The following is a 19,408-nucleotide window of genomic DNA, read 5'->3' on the forward strand; positions in this document are numbered from 1 at the left end:
TCACTCTCAGGTAGGACACATCACTCTCAGGTAGGACACATCACTCTCAGGTAGGACACATCACTCTCAGATAGGACACATCACTCTCAGATAGGACACATCACTCTCAGATAGGACACATCACTCTCAGGTAGGACACATCACTCTCAGATAGGACACATCACTCTCAGATAGGACACATCACTCTCAGATAGGACACATCACTCTCAGATAGGACACATCACTCTCAGATAGGACACATCACTCTCAGATAGAACACATCACTCTCAGATAGAACACATCACTCTCAGATAGGACACATCACTCTCAGGTAGGACACATCACTCTCAGGTAGGACACATCACTCTCAGATAGAACACATCACTCTCAGATAGAACACATCACTCTCAGATAGGACACATCACTCTCAGGTAGGAAACATCACTCTCAGATAGGACACATCACTCTCAGGTAGGACACATCACTCTCAGGTAGGACACATCACTCTCAGGTAGGACACATCACTCTCAGGTAGGACACATCACTCTCAGATAGAACACATCACTCTCAGATAGAACACATCACTCTCAGATAGGACACATCACTCTCAGGTAGGACACATCACTCTCAGGTAGGACACATCACTCTCAGATAGGACACATCACTCTCAGATAGGACACATCACTCTCAGATAGGACACATCACTCTCAGATAGGACACATCACTCTCAGATAGGACACATCACTCTCAGATAGGACACATCACTCTCAGGTAGGACACATCACTCTCAGGTAGGACACATCACTCTCAGGTAGGACACATCACTCTCAGATAGGACACATCACTCTCAGGTAGGACACATCACTCTCAGGTAGGACACATCACTCTCAGACAGGACACATCACTCTCAGATAGGACACATCACTCTCAGGTAGGACACATCACTCTCAGGTAGGACACATCACTCTCAGATAGGACACATCACTCTCAGATAGGACACATCACTCTCAGATGCTTGGTCAGTGATGTACACACTTTCAATCAATGTTTATTTTTTATATAGCCCTGAATCACAATAAGTGTCTCAAAGGGCTGCACAAGCCACAACCACATCCTCATTTCAGTGCCCGCATAGGGACAAGGAAAAACTCACAACCCAGTGGGACGTCAATGAGAATGATTATGAGAAACCTTGGAGAGGACCACTAATTTAGGTAACCCCCTTCTCTAGGGGAGACTGGTCTAATGGACATCTGGTGGGTCTGACATAATATTGTGAGAGTCCAGTCCATAGTGGATCTAACATAATAGTGTGAGTCCAGTCCATAGTGGATCTAACATAATAGTGAGAGTCCAGTCCATAGTGGATCTAACATAATAGTGAGAGTCCAGTCCATAGTGGATCTAACATAATAGTGAGAGTCCAGTCCATAGTGGATCTAACATAATAGTGTGAGAGTCCAGTCCATAGTGGATCTAACATAATAGTGTGAGAGTCCAGTCCATAGGGGATCTAACATAATAGTGAGAGTCCAGTCCATAGTGGATCTAACATAATAGTGAAAGTCCAGTCCATAGTGGATCTAACATAATAGTGTGAGAGTCCAGTCCATAGTGGATCTAACATAATAGTGAGAGTCCAGTCCATAGTGGATCTAACATAATAGTGAGAGTCCAGTCCATAGTGGATCTAACATAATAGTGTGAGAGTCCAGTCCATAGGGGATCTAACATAATAGTGAGAGTCCAGTCCATAGTGGATCTAACATAATAGTGAAAGTCCAGTCCATAGTGGATCTAACATAATAGTGTGAGAGTCCAGTCCATAGTGGATCTAACATAATAGTGAGAGTCCAGTCCATAGTGGATCTAACATAATAGTGAGAGTCCAGTCCATAGTGGATCTAACATAATAGTGTGAGAGTCCAGTCCATAGTGGATCTAACATAATAGTGAGAGTCCAGTCCATAGTGGATCTAACATAATAGTGAAAGTCCAGTCCATAGTGGATCTAACATAATAGTGTGAGAGTCCAGTCCATAGTGGATCTAACATAATAGTGAGAGTCCAGTCCATAGTGGATCTAACATAATAGTGAGAGTCCAGGGCAGCACGGTGCGAGAGGGGTTAGTGTGTCTGCCTCACAATATGAAGGTCCTGACATGCACCTGGGGATAGGCCCCTCCCACTTCCAAAGACATGCACCTGGGGATAGGCCCCTCCCACTTCCAAAGACATGCATGGGGCTAGGCCCCTCCCACTTCCAAAGACATGCACCTGGGGATAGGCCCCTCCCACTTCCAAAGACATGCATGGGGATAGGCCCCTCCCACTTCTAAAGACATGCATGGGGCTAGGCCCCTCCCACTTCCAAAGACATGCATGGTGATAGGTTGACTGCATGGCAAAGCTATTCCCAAATAAATAAATAAATGGGTCAATTTAACACCTTGTGCCTTAATTTGCAAGGTCAGGTCCACACTACTGCCATCTAGCGTCTTGGACTTGCAACTGCATGCCAAGTCTATAAAGTCCAGTACTTACAAGTGAGACACGGAGGTTTAAGAAAAGAAACTTCTAGTAAAGCGGGTCATGTGAGGAAGACCAAACGTGAGTGACAGGACAAGATTGTAGGACAGTCTGTGATTATTGTCCTGCTTTGCCAGAGCCACAAGCCACCAAGCAGACCGGCAGACTGCTGATGAGGCGGGTCTGCGTGCAAGACCTGGATCTGAGGTTTTCTGATCTGGCCGAGACCTTCAACGAGCTGCAAGGACGCTACCAGTCCATGATTGGACACATCGGAAACCTGCAGAGGAATTGCGGCTGCGCTTTGAAGGACGTGAACATCTCTCACTGCGTGGAGAAGATATGTGAAGAACACAGTGAGAGACTCATGGGAGATCTCACATTGTGTTGAAGTGATGTCTCACTTGTCCTTTTTGTCGCCGCTTTCCAAGGGGACACATGCACCGTCTCCTTGACGATGAAGGGCTATGACTTCTTCCTGTCCGCGGCGCCCCGAGAGGGAAATAACAAGCTGGCCGTGCCTCAAGCTGTGCAATCAGCTCAAGAGGAGGTGAGGTGTCTCTCTGAGAACACCAAGGCCGCCGTGTCCAAGGGGACCACTCTTCAGGAGCTGATTGGCTGGCTGCTCCGTGGCCAGGTGCAGATGGCCGAGCAGGTGAAGAAGGTGGCGGGGACTTACCAGGAGCGAGGGAGACTAATGGACAACCTGGAGGAGAACATGAGGGAAGTGAGTAGGGCGAAGGAGCTGTCCTTGAAATACAGAAGTGATGCTGGAGAGATTCTCACCCAAGCAGCTCACCTTGCAGGTGCTCCATTATAACTCATTTATTGACTTTATACACCTCAAAACACTGATTTGTAGGATGCATCGTGTTTTTTAGAGAAATACTTTCGAAATCAAGTAGTAATACGATACATTTAATTCTTGATCATGTTCCTGTTGTTTTTGCACTTTTTTGAGTCAACACTAGAGGGCAGTAGACCTCCGTTGACGATAGAGTCAAGTAAAGTGTATAGACTGTCATAATAAGGCTTACCTTCCGTTCATTATATTTCAATTCTTAAACGCAAACCAAAAAACTAAATTAGGGCTGTTGTTAAATTGTTTTCATTGTATATGGCAGATCAAATCAATCAATCAATCGATCAATGTTCATTTATATAGCCCTAAATCACTAGTGTCTTAAAGGGCTCCACAAACCCCAAACCCACAAAATAAAAATGTTAATTTTCATTAAAATATAGACATACAATTTGACTTTGTGCTGTTTTGTGCTGTTTTCTTTTTATGGATTTTCATTTTTCTAGATAAACACAAACTCCACACAGAGTTTGTGTGTTGGCCCTGCGATGAGGTGGCGACTTGTCCAGGGTGTACCCCGCCTTCCGCCCGATTGTAACTGAGATAGGAGCCAACGCCCCCCCCCCCCATCACCCCGAAAGGGAATAAGCGGTAGAAAATAGATGGATGGATGGATAGATAAACACAAAAAATGTAATATACATTCATTCAAAAGAAAAAAGTACGTGATTATGTGTAACGATAAAAATTTAACCGGAAGCATATTTTAGCCTTCCCTTCTCGTTTAGCATGTTTTTAGCATAACGCTAACATCTTGTTCAGCAGGAGGACTATTGTCGTTTTTTAAAAGTCTCATTAAATCCGAAATGAAAATACAAAAAATGGCCCGAGAGTGGTTTTTGATTTGTATTTTAAGTATTGGAGTTAGAATGAACACAGACCTTTTTTTTTTTTATTGTGAAAGGGTATGTTTTGATCATTGCATTTTATTTTGAAAAACTGACAAAGAAAATGTCTGATTTATTTAAAAGAATTTCGTTGTAAAATATGTAAAATTTGAATAAAAAATAAAGCGTTCTTTTTTGGCGTTGAAAAGAAATAACTAAATGTAAAAAATATACATTATTAATGTAGCAAGTATAAAAATCTCAAGTAAACAGGGCCGTTTTTCAATTGTTTTAGTATATATGGCAGATTTAAAAAAAAAAGAAAAAAAGGTTAATTTTCATTAAAATATTGCCAATTCAACTTTGTGCTGTTTTCATTTTATGGATTTTTTTCCAGATAAACACAAAAAAAATCCAATACACGTTCATCCAAAATACAAAAATGCGTGGTTATGTTTGATGACCAATTGAACCGGAAGCAGTATTTCTGCTTTTCCTTCGCGTTTAGCATGTGTTTAGCATATTGTCGTTTTAAAAAAGTGTCATTAAATAGTTGTCCAACTTTTATTTCAAAAATGAAAATAGAAAAAATGGCCCGAAATTGTTTTTTGATTTGTATTTCAAGAATTTGAGTTAGAATTGTTGTTTATTGTGAAAGGGTGTGTTTAGATCGTTGAATTGTATTTTGAGGAGCTGACAAACAAAACGATTGATTTATTTGAATGAATTTCGTTGTAAAATACATCAAATAAAATTTAAAAATAAAGCGTTCTTCTTTTTTGGCGTTAAAAAGCAATACCCACATATAAAAACAATATTTGATTTTCATTTTATATTTCATGCAAAAAAATAAAAAATAAAAAAGATCTCAAGTAAGCAGAAATGGAAAAACTGACCAAAACGGAGTTTGTTTGTTTGTTTTTTCATTTGCAGACACCGGAAGTTTTATCAAAGTAAAAGCGGGGATTATTACTTCGGTACCATTGTGTCTTTTATTTTCGTCGTGGCACAACGAGGACTGAGACTTACAAAAATATCAACGCACTTTATGAACAGAAAGTGCATTAACTTTCGTGTCATATGTGTGTAGAGATATCTGTAAATGTAAAAGCCTCTAAATCAATTTTAGCGAGGCACATTTTTACTTTTGAAAAAAAAAAAACTACTTCCGGTGTCAGAATAATGAAGAACCATCCGTTTTGGAATGTCTGCTTTTAATACTTTATAGGTCAAAGTAAAACATATTCAGCTTTTGTTATTGTGAAAGGGTCGGTGTATGTTTTGATCATTGAATTTTATTTTGACAAACTAAAAAAGAAAACGATTGTTTTATTTGAATTAATTTCGTTGTAAATACAAAAAAATATAATAAAAAAATAAAGCGTTCTTCATTTTACATTTCATAGAGACATCCCTAGTAAACAGAAATGGGAAAACTGACCAAAACGGTTGTTGTTGTTTTTTCCCATTTGCAGACACCGGAAGTGATTTCAAAGTAAAAGCGGGGATAATTACCATTATAATTTCCCTTGTGCATCTTATTTTCGTCGTGGTACAACGAACACTGACACTTACAAAAATATATATACGCATATTACAAACAGAGCATTTATATTTAAAGCTTTGTTGGCTCTAGATCAATTTTAGCGAGGCACCCAGGTACCGTATCCATAGACATGTTATAAGTAAACGCAGCATTGGCTGCTGTGATACGAGAAGTTGGGCCGCCATCTTGAAGTGGTGATGAGGAGCCAGCGAGCAGCCTAAACTGACAGTTGACAGCTAGAAACTAAAGATGCTAAACTGACAGTTGACAGGTAGAAAACAAAGATGCTAAACTGACAGTTGACAGCTAGAAAACAAAGATGCTAAACTGACAGTTGACAGGTAGAAAACAAAGATGCTAAACTGACAGTTGACAGGTAGAAAACAAAGATGCTAAACTGACAGTTGACAGGTAGAAACTAAAGATGCTAAAGTGACAGTTGACAGGTAGAAACTAAAGATGCTAAACTGACAGTTGACAGGTAGAAAACAAAGATGCTAAACTGACAGTTGACCAGTAGAAACTAAAGATGCTAAACTGACAGTTGACAGGTAGAAAACAAAGATGCTAAACTGACAGTTGACCAGTAGAAACTAAAGATGCTAAACTGACAGTTGACAGCTAGAAACTAAAGATGCTAAACTGACAGTTGACAGGTAGAAACTAAAGATGCTAAACTGACAGTTGACAGGTAGAAACTAAAGATGCTAAAGTGACAGTTGACAGGTAGAAACTAAAGATGCTAAACTGACAGTTGACCAGTAGAAACTAAAGATGCTAAACTGACAGTTGACAGGTAGAAAACAAAGATGCTAAACTGACAGTTGACCAGTAGAAACTAAAGATGCTAAACTGACAGTTGACCAGTAGAAACTAAAGATGCTAAACTGACAGTTGACAGGTAGAAACTAAAGATACTAAAGTGACAGTTGACAGGTAGAAACTAAAGATGCTAAAGTGACAGTTGACAGGTAGAAACTAAAGATGCTAAACTGACAGTTGACAGGTAGAAACTAAAGATGCTAAAGTGACAGTTGACAGGTAGAAACTAAAGATGCTAAACTGACAGTTGACAGGTAGAAACTAAAGATGCTAAACTGACAGTTGACAGGTAGAAAACAAAGATGCTAAACTGACAGTTGACCAGTAGAAACTAAAGATGCTAAACTGACAGTTGACCAGTAGAAACTAAAGATGCTAAACTGACAGTTGACCGGTAGAAACTAAAGATGCTAAACTGACAGTTGACAGGTAGAAACTAAAGATGCTGGGCTGATGTTCTGCATTTCCCTCCTCAAATGAGCGGACTGTTGAAAATAGGAATCAGGGGATTACTTTTCAGAATCAGAATCAGAATAGTTTTTATTGCCATTGTTTGAGAACAGGTTCACAAACTAGGATTTTTTCTTGGTGCAATGGTGCAACATAAAAGACATGTAAGACAGAATAGGTAATAAGATGAGCTGGAAGTGAGCTATCAGATCTTGTCCTTGTTCACGTGTCTGACGGCCGAGGGGAAAAAACTGTTCAGGTGGCGGGAGGTGTGGGTCTGGATGGACTGTAGTCTCCTGCCTGAGGGGAGAGGAGAGAATAGTTTGTGTCCAGGGTGAGAAGAGTCAGCTGTGGTCCCGCCCAAACGTCTCCTGGTCCAGGAGGAGAACAGGTCCTGGAGGGATGGGAGCTTGCAGCCAATCAGTTTCTCAGCAGCACGTACCATGCGCTACAGTCCATGCTTATCCTGGACTGTGGCGCCGGATGGACTCCATGATGGCTGAGTAGAACTGCACCAGCATCTCAGTCGGCACCTTAAGTTTCCTCAGCTGCCGCAGGAAGTACATCCTCTGCTGGGCCTTCTTGATGAGGGAGCTGATGGTCGGCTCCCACTTGAGGTCCTGGGTGATGGTGGTGCTCAGGAAACAGAAGACGGGGGTGGGAGAGTCAATGAAGGTGAGGGAGGATGGTGGGGCTGTGACTTTCCTGAAGTCCATGATCATCTCCACTGTTTTCTGGGCGTTCAGCTCCAGGTTGTTGAGGCTGCACCAGGACGCCAGCAGGTCCACCTCTCTCCTGTAGGCGGATTCTTTGCCATCCGAGATGAGCCCGATGAGAGTAGTGTCATCTGCAAACAGTAGTGGTGTTACATACTAAAATGTCATATCCGTTCCCAGTACATATCACTACAGTAGCTTTTCATTTATATTTTATGAAATATACAATGAAAATCAACCCATCTTTTTCATTTAGGTGTTGCTTTTCAACACCAAAAATAAGAACTATTTGTTTTTCAATATAAAATAAAAATCTTTAACGATTTTTTTTCTCCCTCTAATAACAAAAAAAGTTGTGAAAACAACGATGCTGTGTTCCAAATGTAAGTTATTTACTGAAATTGAGTGAGCCTATGGCTTTGCACTTTATATATTTTTTTGTATTATATTTTAGTTACTTTGGATTTACAACCCCCTGGCGCTGTTTTGTTTTGTACTGTTTCTGTACTTATTTTGATTATTGTTTCTGGTCTGTTTGTGAAGGTTAAAATGTATAAATAAAAGTAAAAAAAAAAAAAATCCCCGCTTTTTAAACTTTGAAAAAAAGAAAATTTTCCGGTGCCAGAATAATGAAGAAACATCCGGTCTGTGTTTCCGTTTCTGTTTACGGTAGCTTTTCATTTTTATTTTATGAAATACACAATGAAAATCAACCCATAATTTTTAATTAGGTATTGCTTTTCAACACCAAAAATAAGAACTATTTTTTTCGATTAAAAAAAATGTTTTAACGATTTTTTCCCCTACCTCTAACAACAAAAAAGCTGTGAGAACGACGAGGCTGTGTTCAAAATTTAAGTTACTTACTGTAATTGAGTGAGCTTATGGCTTTGCATTTTAAATATTTGTTTGTATTCTATTTTAGTTACTTTGAATTTACAACCCCCTGGCGCTGTTTATTTTGTACTGTTTTGTACTGTTTTTATACTTGTTTTGATTATTGTTTCTCATCTGAAGGTTAAAATTTATAAATAAAAGTAAAAAGAAATAAAAAATCCCCACTTTTTAAACTTTGAAAAAAATAAACTTCCGGCGCCAGAATAATGAAGAAACATCCGGTCTGCTTTTCCGTTTCTGTTTAGGGTAGATTTTAATTTTTATGAAATATACAATGAAAATCAACCCGTCTTTTTCATGTAGGTGTTGCTTTTCAACACCAAAAATAAGAACTATTTGTTTTTCAATTGAAAAAAAAAAGGTTTTAACGATATTTTTTCTACCTCTTACAACAAAAGAGCTGTGAAAACGACGATGATGTGTTCCAAATGTAAGTTATTTACTGAAATTGAGCGAGCCTTTGACTTTGCACTTTATATATTTTTTTGCATTCTATTTTATTTACGGTACTTTGAATTTACAACCCCCTGGCGCTGTTTTATTTTGTACTGTTTTGTACTGTTTTTGTACTTATTTTGATTATTGCTTCTCGTCTGTTTGTGAAGATAAACATTTATAAATGCAAGTAAAAAAAAATCCCCGCTTCTTAAACTTTGAAAAACAAAACAAAAAAAAACTTCCGGTTCCAGAATAATGAAGAAACTTCCGGTCTGCTTTTCCGTTTCTGTTTACGTTAGCTTTTCATTTAAAAAAAAAATTAAATATACAATGAAAATCACCCGCCTTTTTTATTTAAGTATTTTTTTCCAACACCAAAATTAAGAACTATTTTTTTTCAATATTTTTTTTTTGTTTCCATTGACGAAAAGAAAATGCAACGACCAAAACACACACTGACCTGAAAACATCGAGATGATATTAGTGTGAAGTAACAGATAAATATTATTCTAACACTGCTTGCGTGTTAACACATTAATTGTCGCAATAGTCAGAAAGTTAAATAGCATTTTTGACAGCTCACTTTTCCTTCAACAGAGCGCGAATGACAGCTACAACCTAACTTGATGGTGGAAATAACCAGCCTCCAGCCGTACAGCTCATTTGATTGGCTAATAAATCCAGCAGGGCGGGGCGATACAGCCTTCCTTCCCTTCTCCCATTGGCCCGGTGGCCTTTCTTTCCGCTCAGTCTGATCTCTCCCACTTAAAGATGGTCTGACTGAGGAAAGTAAGTGCAATGAAGGAGCTGCTGTCTTCTTGAACAAGTCGCACGCCTTCGCCTTTAGCCGGATCAGCCGAGGGCGACAATCCCAGGAGATCCGCCGATAGAATGCCAGTAAGTAAATAACACCTTGTTGTTGTTGTTGTTGTTCCTTAGCATAGTTAGCTTAGCACAAGGAGCTAACCTGTAAAGCGAGCGTCGTGACAGTTGCAAGTCAAAGATGGAATAAAGTGTGGCGGACACACAATAATGTCCATTTCTTGCGTTGGCACCTTATTAACAACCGCCGTCGACATACATCCACACCGGGGTAATATACCAACCCCGTTTCCATATGAGTTGGGAAATAGTGTTAGATGTAAATATAAACAAAATACAATGATTTGCAAATCCTTTTCAAGCCATATTCAGTTGAATATGCTACAAAGACAACATATTTGATGTTCAAACTCATAATCCTTAACTTTAGAATTTGATTCCAGCAACACGTGACACAGAAGTTGGGAAAGGTGGCAATAAATACTGATAAAGTTGAGGAATGCTCATCAAACACTTATTTGGAACATCCCACAGGTGTGCAGGCTAATTGGGAACAGGTGGGAGCCATGATTGGCTATAAAAGCAGCTTCCATGAAATGCTAAGTAATTCACAAACAAGGATGGGGCGAGGGTCACCAATTTGTAAGCAAATTGTCGAACAGTTTTAGAACATTTCTCAACGATTAATTGCAAGGAATTTAGGGATTTTACCATCTACGCTCCGTAAAATCATCAAAAGGTTCAGAGAATCTGGAGAAATCACTGCACATAAGCGATGATATTACGGACCTTTGATCACTCAGGTGGTACTGCATCAAAAACTGACATAAGTGTGTAAAGGATATCACCACGTGGGCTCAGGAACACTTCATCAAACCACTGTCAGTAACTACAGTTGGTCGCTACATCTGTAAGTGCAAGTTAAAACTCTACTATGCAAAGCAAAACCCTTTTATCAACAACACCAAGGAACGTCGCTGGCTTCGCTGGGCCCGAGCTCACCTAAGATGGACTGATGCAAAGTGAAAATGTTCTGTGGTCTGACGAGTCCACATTTCAAATTATATTTGGAAACTATGGACGTGGTGTCCTCCGGAACAAAGAGGAAAATAACCATCCGGATTGTTATTGACGCAAAGCTCAAAAGCCAGCATGTGTGATGGTATGGGGTTGCATTAGTGGCCAAGGCATGGGTAACTTACACATCTGTGAAGGCACCATTAATGCTGAAAGGTACATACAGGTTTTGGAGCAACATATGTTGTCATCCAAGCAACGTTATCATGGACGCCCCTGCTTATTTCCGCAAGACAATGCAAAGCCACGTGTTATAACTGTGTGGTTTCGTAGTAAAAGAGTGCAGGTACTTTCCTGGCTGGCCAGCCTGCAGTCCAGACATGCCTAACATGGAAAATGTGTGGCGCATTATGAAGCGTAAAATAGGACAGCGGAGACCCCGGACTGTTGAAGGACTGAAGCTCTACATAAAACAAGAATGGGAAATAATTCCACTTTCAAAGCTTCAACAATTAGTTTCCTCAGTTCCCAAATGTTTATTGAGTGTTGTTAAAAGAAAAGGTGATGTAACACAGTGGTGAACATGCCCTTTCCCAACTACTTTGGCACGTGTTGCAGCCATGAAATTCTAAGTTAATTATTATTTGCAAAAAAAAAAAAAAATGTATGTGTTTGAACATCAAATATGTTGTCTTTGTAGCATATTACACCAAATATGGGTTGAAAAGGATTTGCAAATCATTGTATTCCGTTTGTATTTATGCATCCAACACAATTTCCCAACTCTTATAGAAACGGGGTTTGTACTTCTAACAGAGCTTCTGATAAAGTGAGGTAATTTCAGCCTGGTTACCACTACCGGTCTTTGTTAGAAGTTGATGACCTCTTTTCCACTTTGCATCAGTCCATCTTAGATGATCTCTGGCCCAGAGAAGCCGGCGGCGTTTGTGGATGTTGTTGATAAATGGCTTTCACTTTGCATAGTAGAGCTTTAACTTGCACTTACAAATGTAGCGACCAACTGTATTTAGTGACAGTGGTTTTCTGAAGTGTTCCTGAGCCCACGTGGTGATATCCTTTAGAGATTGATTTCGCTTTTCGATGCAGTATTGCCTGAGGGATCGAATGTCTGCTTACATGCAGTGATTTCTCCAGATTCTCTGAACCGTTTGATTATATCACGGACCGTAGATGGTGAAATCCATTCCTTGCAAAAGTTCCTTGAGAAATGTTGTTCCTAAACTGTTTGACAATTTGCTCAGACATTTGTTGACAAAGTGGTGACACTCGCCTCGTCCTTGTTTTTGAATGACTGAGCATTTCATGGAAGCTGCTTTTATACCCAATCATGGCACCCACCTGTTCCCAATTAGCCTGCACACCTGTGGGATGTTCCAAATAAGTGTTTGATGAGCATTCCTCAACTTTCTCAGTCCTTGCCACCTGTGCCAGCTTTTTTGAAACATGTTGCAGGCATCAAATTCCAAATGAGCTAATATTTGCGATCAATAACAAAGTTTACCAGTTTGAACGTCAAATATCTTGTCTTTGCAGTCTATGGTAGGTAGAAAAGGATTTGCAAATCATTGTTTTCTGTTTTTATTGACCATTTATACAACGTGACAACTTCACTGGTTTTGGGGTTTGTAAGACAGCAATGTGAACCGTGGTGCGGTTTATTATCATGTCGTTAATAGATGCATCCCTAATTACTACATTGATAAACAGATGCGTGAGAAGCAAATCTACGATGCCAGGCAGTGTAACGACAAGCTGCACAGTCCCATTATAATGCGTTTTGTGAGCAAAGGTGGACACAATATAGCTAAAAAAACAATAAAAGGATGCAACATCTTTCTATGGCGGGCCGACACAAATAAATAAATGTATGGTAAACACTGCTCGTCTTTCTAGAACCGCTTTTATACATATTCCACAGCTTATGGAGGTTCCTAACATGTGTTTTCTTTACCTACCACTTGTGTTTGATTGGCAGATAAATGCATGTCGCAGGGAAAATGTCCCGCCCCTTATAATTAGTATGTACTGAGTGGGAATTTGGTATGCCAAGGGCTGCTGTTGCACCCCCTAGTATCATTGTAGAGCAGTCACTGAGGGCCACATCGCAGCTCTGTTTGGCCACAGAGGGCCACTTCTAACAGTGAATACTATTATTGCACAATTTTTTTAAATGCATTTTATTAGTACATATAATAAAATGTAAAAAGATATATAGTAAGTTGCCATAATTTCACCTCAAAATGTAGTGTGTATTACTGTAAATGGTAGGGGTGTAACGGTACATGTATTCGTATTGAACCGTTTCGGTACTGGGGGTTCGGTTCGGAGGTGTACTGAACGAGTTTCCACACGGACATATTAAGTAGCGTACCGCACGTTTTGTAAACAATGCACACCGTGCTACGACAGACTACCATACCTCTTCTTTCCACTGGATATGTCCTCATTTGCAGGGCTGTCCGGGTGGAGTTTCTTAAATGCCTCAAATGTCCAGCATTTTAAGTAAGGGTTGCGTGTGTTTGCAATGTGTTTTTGGAGTTAAAATCAAAACAAATTGTTCGCGGAACAGCAGCATTCGTGAGGGAGGGGCAGAGAGCGAGAGAGTTATGATAAATGCGCATGCGTCTCCAGGCTCTGCTTTTTATCCATTGATTTATAAGATTTAATGTTTTATTATCTATAGCAGGGGTGTCAAAAGTGTGCCCCGGAAGCCATTTGCGGCCCACAGCTAATGTTTTAAAGGCCCACGGCACATTCTACACTTAGACTTAGACTTCCCTTTTTATTGTCATTCAAATTTGAACTTTTCAGTACAAATAAGAACACAATTTCTTTACATTAGCTCTCGGTAAAGGTTAAATGTAATTTAGAAAAAGTTGCAATGTTGACTAATAAAACAAAGTTGTTCTTTTTTTCTTTCAAACTATCATTGCTCAAAACATAATATTGAATCAAAAACAATGTTAATATGAATTATTGACCTATCCAAAGTTCCCATTACTTCACATCAAATATTCCACCAAGAAAAAATATTTTTGGTGTAAGAGTTGCAAATTTTAGTAAATAAATAACTAAAAAATGTATATGTTTTCTTACTGTACCGAAAATGAACCGAACCGTGACCTCTAAACTGAGGTACGTACCGAACCAACATTTTTGTGTACTGTTACACCCCTAGTAAATGGAAAATAGTACTCATGTTTTAAAAAAAGGCAGCTCGGTTGCCAGAATTTTACTGTAAAATCTATTGTAAATAAAAAAAAACTGCAATTTTACAGTAAACTTTTGGCACCTGAGATGCCAATTTTTTTATTTTTTTTACCTTAAATAAACAAATGTAGATTATTTTGGTGTATTACTGTAAATGCAAAAATTACACCACAAAAAAATAGTTTTTTTTTTCATTCGGAGAAAAATGCTGTAAGAACCTCAGTAAATTTCACAATTTTACCACAAAATCTATTACTACTTTTACATTGCACAATTTGATGGATAACTTGCTTTGAAATTATTTTTTAGTATTTATTTCTATTTAAAAAATGGTTTTAATATTTGATAATATATTTTTGCATAATTACACAATATTAAGTTAACATCATTTGCGTTTACATGGAGTACATATCTTTTTTTCCCCTCCCAAAATAAAATAAAAGAATACATTCAGTAAGAAAAGTTATAGTACTTTATTGATACATATTATTTCCAGGGCCCGAAAACGGGAAGTGGCAGACCACATCTGGCCCCCCAAGCCTAGAGTTTGACACCTGTGTTCTTCTAGAGGGTTTTGACTACTCAGGACTGCTGCAAATAAATGAATGTCCCTATTTGTAAAAAAGAGAACAACTGTAAGACATAGTTAACATACTGTTGTGTAAATAGGAGGAATAACACATTATTTGGTTTGTTTCATACAATCACAAGGTATAGAGAGACCTGTTCTATGGAGATTGGTACTGTCGTGATTAGAGATGTCCGATAACTTTTGCCGATATTGTCCAACTCTTAATCCCGATACCGATATCAACCAATACCCATTATATACAGTGGTGGAATGAACACATTATTATGTCTAATTTAGTTGTGATGCCCCGCTGGATGCATTAAAAAATGTAACAAGGTTTTCCAAAATAAATCAACTCAAGTTATGGAAAAAAAAATGCCAACATGGCACTGCCATATTTATTATTGAAGTCACAAAGTGCATAATTTTTTTTAACATGCCTCAAAACAGCAGCTTGGAATGTGGGACATGCTCTCCCTGAGAGAGCATGAGGAGGTTGGGGTGGACGGGGTTGAGGTGGGGGTATGGGGGTAGTGGGGGGTGTATATTGTAGCATCCCGGAAGAGTTAGTGGCGCAAGGGGTTCTGGGCCTTTCTTCTGTTGTGTTATGGTGCGGATGTTCTCCCGAAATGTGTTTGTCATTCTTGTTTGGTGTAGGTTCACAGTGTGGCGCATATTTGTAACAGTGTTCAAGTTGTTTATACTGTATGGCTGTTGACCAAGTATGCATGGCATTCACGTGTGTGTGTGTGTGTGTGTGTGTGTGTGTGTGTGTGTGTGTGTGTGTGTGTGTGTGTGTGTGAAAAGGCATAGATAATATGTGATTAGACCGGCATGCAAAGGCAGTGCCTTTTTAAGGGGAGGGGCACTGAAATTGGGGAGTCTCCCAGGAAAATGGGGAGGGTTGGCAAGTATGACTGGGAGACACAACTGCTCTGTACTTCTCCCTACGTCCGTGTACCACTCCGTACAGCGGCGGTTTTAAAAAGTCATACATTTTACTTTTTGAAACCGATACCGATAATTGCCGATACTACATTTTAAAGCATTTATCAGCCGGTAATTTCGGCAGTCCGATATTATCGGACATCTCTAGTTGTGATCTGGTACTATATAGAAAATCCATGAAACTATTTGATATTAATAACGGTGAAGGAAACATGGATTTCTTTTGTAAATCCAAATTGCCGTATCGGTGTTTTCCCCACTTGTTTAAAGGTGTGCATTTTTACCGTCTATGTCCGGCTTCTCTAATATGGTTTGACAGTAAAGCCAAGCAGGTCTTTAGCCAGAGGAAATTATGCACGGCTTGCATAGTCATCTGTGATGCTTAGTGACAATCTTGCCGCTCCATGAAATACCCAAGCAAGTGTATAATGCGTCTGCAACATTTAAATATATATAAAGGCAATGATTAATAAGACAGAATGGTCTCATACTTTTTGCGTGGCGAAAATCCTATTTTGATTCACTCAATGATGTTCCAATATCCCAAAAAATTTTTCTATAAAAAGATGAGTGGTTATTAAAATAGAAGAAAACCTTGAGGATTTATTTTTGCAGAAAAGGCGACTGAAAAGACATAGGTGATGATGAGCTGCCAGCTTAGAGAAGGAGCGTAGGCTGCAGCGAGAGATTTCCTGTCTGTTGCGGCTTTCCATCCATCTCCCTTAACTGCAAAAAAAACATGCACGCACACAACTGTGAGTCTTGTCTACTTAGATCAGGCCTGGGCAATTATTTTGACTGGGGGACCAAATTTAGAGAAAGAAAGAAAATAGTCTGAGGGCCAGTATATCTATTTTTAGGAACACTAATACAAAACCTCACAATAATGTCGGATTGAATGCTAAAAACGTTTTGACAGATCTCCTTAAAAAAACAGAATGGAATTTTACATTTTTCTACGAACGATAAAACACTGAATATTGACACCATATAAACGTCACACCCCTTCTCCATCCACATACCGTATTTTTCGGAGTATATGTCGCACCTGTCGAAAATGCATAATAAAGAAGGGAAAAAACATATATAAGTCGCACTGGAGTATAAGTCTCATTTTTTAGGGAAATTTATTTGATAAAAGCCAACACCAAGAATAGACATTTGAAAGGCAATATAAAATAAATAAAGAATAGTGAAGAACAGGCTGAGTAAGTGTAGGTTATATGAGGCATAAATAAGCAACTGCTATGTTAAGCTAACATATTATGGTAAGAGTCATTCAAATAACTATAACATATAGAACATGCTATACCTTTACCAAACTATCTCTCACTCCTAATCTATAAATACTAGGGGTGTGACGGTACGTGTATTTGTATTGAACCGTTTCGGTACGGGGGTTCGGTTAGGCGGTGTACCAAATGAGTTTCCACACGGACATATTAAGTAGCGTATCGCACGTTGTGTAAACAATGCACACTGAGGCACAACACACAGCATGCTAACAGCGACCGGGCTATGATAGACTGACCATACCTCCTCTTTCCACCGGATATGTCCTCTTTTGCGGGGCTGTCCGGGTGGAGTTTCTTAAATGCCTCAAATGTCCGGCATTTTCAGTTAGGATTGCGTGTATTAACAATATACGTACGGGGTTAAGAAGGGGTTAAAAACAAAACAGATTGTGCATGCAGCAGCATTGGTGAATGAGGGGCAGAGACAGAGCGAGCGAGAGAGTTATGATAAAGGCGCATGTGTCGCCAGGCTCTGCTTCTTACCCATAGATTTATCAGATTTTATTTTTTATTATCTATAGCAAGGGCGTCAAAAGTGATCCCCGGAAGCCATTTGCGGCCCACAGCTAATGTTTTGAAGGCCCACGGCACATTCTATAAATACTATTAAAATAAGCAAAAACAAAAGTGAAATAAAAAAGCTTAAAGGCTAAATGGAATTTAGAAAAAGTTGCAACTTGACTAATAAAACAAAGCTGTCTTTTTTCTTTCAAACTGTCATTGCTCAAAACATAATATTGAATCAAAATCAATGTTATTATGAATTATTGACCTAGCCAAGGTTCCCATTTCTTCACATCAAATATTCCACTAAGAAAAACATTTTTGCTGGAAGATTTTGCAAATTTGGTAAATAACCAAAAAATGTATATTTTGTTTTCTTACTGTACCGAAAATGAACCGAACCGTGACCTCTGAACTGAGGTACGTACCGAACCGAAATTTTGGTGTACCGTTACACCCCTAGTAAATCCCATGAAATCTTATACGTCTAGTCTCTTACGTGAATGAGCTAAATAATATTGAATATTTTACTGTACTGTGTTAATGATTTCACACATAAGTCGCTCCTGAGTATAAGTCGCACCCCTGGCCAAAATATGAAAAAAACTGCGACTTACAGTCCGAAAAATGCGGTATTTTACAATCAAGCAAAATGCGACAAAAATGCGACCAACAGCGAAATATGACCGCCAAGGGTAAAAATACAATATACAACTAAGCTTGAGAACTTTGTTGTGAAAATCTCCTTCCACGTCTGTCCCTGACACCCACATTTCAGGCTGACACTCTGTGGAAACGCTCCCCACCCACACTGCTTGGTGCCTCGTCTGAGCTGCTGTGACTTACATTACCATAGTAACTAATTGATTACCATAGTAACTAGTATATCATGAAAAAGCACAGATTCCAACCATTAAAATACTTTGTATAGTTGAAGACTTGCGGTCATTAGAAAACATGACTGCACTTCATAATGGCAGCTACACTTTGCATCTTAAAGATATAAATAAATTATTTGCGAATGTCTGGCGGGCCAGATTGAAATACTGAACGGACCGCATGTGGCCTCCGGGGCTTAATTTGCCCAGGTCTGACTTAGATGAACACATCTTCCTGTGTGTGTGTCTTTCATAGGGTGGATGTGTGCACGTTACACTCTTGACAGGCTACAAGGCACCGCACAGTTGGGGCCATAAATATTTGGACATTGACACCATTTTCAGTGTTCCAGCTCTGCATAACACCTCAATGGATTTGCAATGAAACAGTCAAGATCTGCTGTAAGTAGGGCTGGATGATATGGCCTTTTTTAATATCTCAATATTTTTAGGCCATGTCACGATACACAATATATATCTCCATATTTTGCCTTAGCCTTGAATGAAGACTTGATGCATATAATGACAGCAGTATGATGATTCTATGTGTCTACATTCAAACATTCTTCTTCATATGGGGCGGCATAGCTCGGTTGGTAGAGCGGCCGTGCCAGCAACTTGAGGGTTGCAGGTTCGATTCCCGCTTCCGCCATCCTAGTCACTGCCGTTGTGTCCTTGGGCAAGACACTTTACCCACCTGCTCCCAGTGCCACCCACACTGCTTTAAATGTAACTTAGATATTGGATTTCACTATGTAAAGCGCTTTGAGTCACTAGAGAAAAGCGCTATATAAAATATAATTCACTTCACTTCACTACTGCATTCATATATGCTACTTTTAAACTTTCATGCAGAGAGGGAAATCACAACTAAGTCAATTGAGCAAAAGTGTATTTATGAAACAGTTATTAGCACAGTGGCACAAACATTCATGTCATTTCCAAAACAGAAAGTGCAAGATTGTCAGAGACATTTTAAAACAAGCTATTAGCGCACTTTTGTGCATGATGTCACTAAGATGACATATCAAAACAACACTAAATTAAAGTGTACTTTTTATACAGAACAGCACTAC

General features: G+C 39.2%; 2 protein-coding genes across 5 annotated transcripts in view; both read left to right on the forward strand.

The window, feature by feature from the left end:
• Positions 1 to 9,801, forward strand: part of si:ch73-345f18.3 (uncharacterized) — a 10,685-nt gene extending 884 nt beyond the window's left edge. Inside the window, exons 3-5 of one of the 2 annotated variants that reach the window (XM_061882793.1) lie at positions 2,646 to 2,864; positions 2,940 to 3,314; positions 9,664 to 9,801. In XM_061882793.1, coding sequence (XP_061738777.1) covers positions 2,646 to 2,864; positions 2,940 to 3,314; positions 9,664 to 9,674 — 605 coding nt within the window. In that variant the 3' untranslated portion in view covers positions 9,675 to 9,801. Of the gene's footprint in view, positions 1 to 2,645; positions 2,865 to 2,939; positions 3,767 to 9,663 lie in introns of those variants that run through there. The other variant, XM_061882792.1, reaches the window with a different exon arrangement.
• Positions 9,802 to 9,824: 23 nt separating this feature from the next.
• hycc1 (hyccin PI4KA lipid kinase complex subunit 1) overlaps positions 9,825 to 19,408 on the forward strand; it is a 73,670-nt gene continuing 64,086 nt past the window's right edge. For all 3 annotated transcript variants that reach the window (XM_061882789.1, XM_061882790.1, XM_061882791.1), the window contains exon 1: positions 9,825 to 9,963. The gene's annotated coding sequence lies outside the window, so the exon portion shown is untranslated. The remainder of the gene's footprint in view (positions 9,964 to 19,408) is intronic.

The sequence above is a fragment of the Nerophis ophidion genome, linkage group LG21, assembly GCF_033978795.1.
Source record: "Nerophis ophidion isolate RoL-2023_Sa linkage group LG21, RoL_Noph_v1.0, whole genome shotgun sequence".
NCBI lineage: Eukaryota > Metazoa > Chordata > Actinopteri > Syngnathiformes > Syngnathidae > Nerophis > Nerophis ophidion.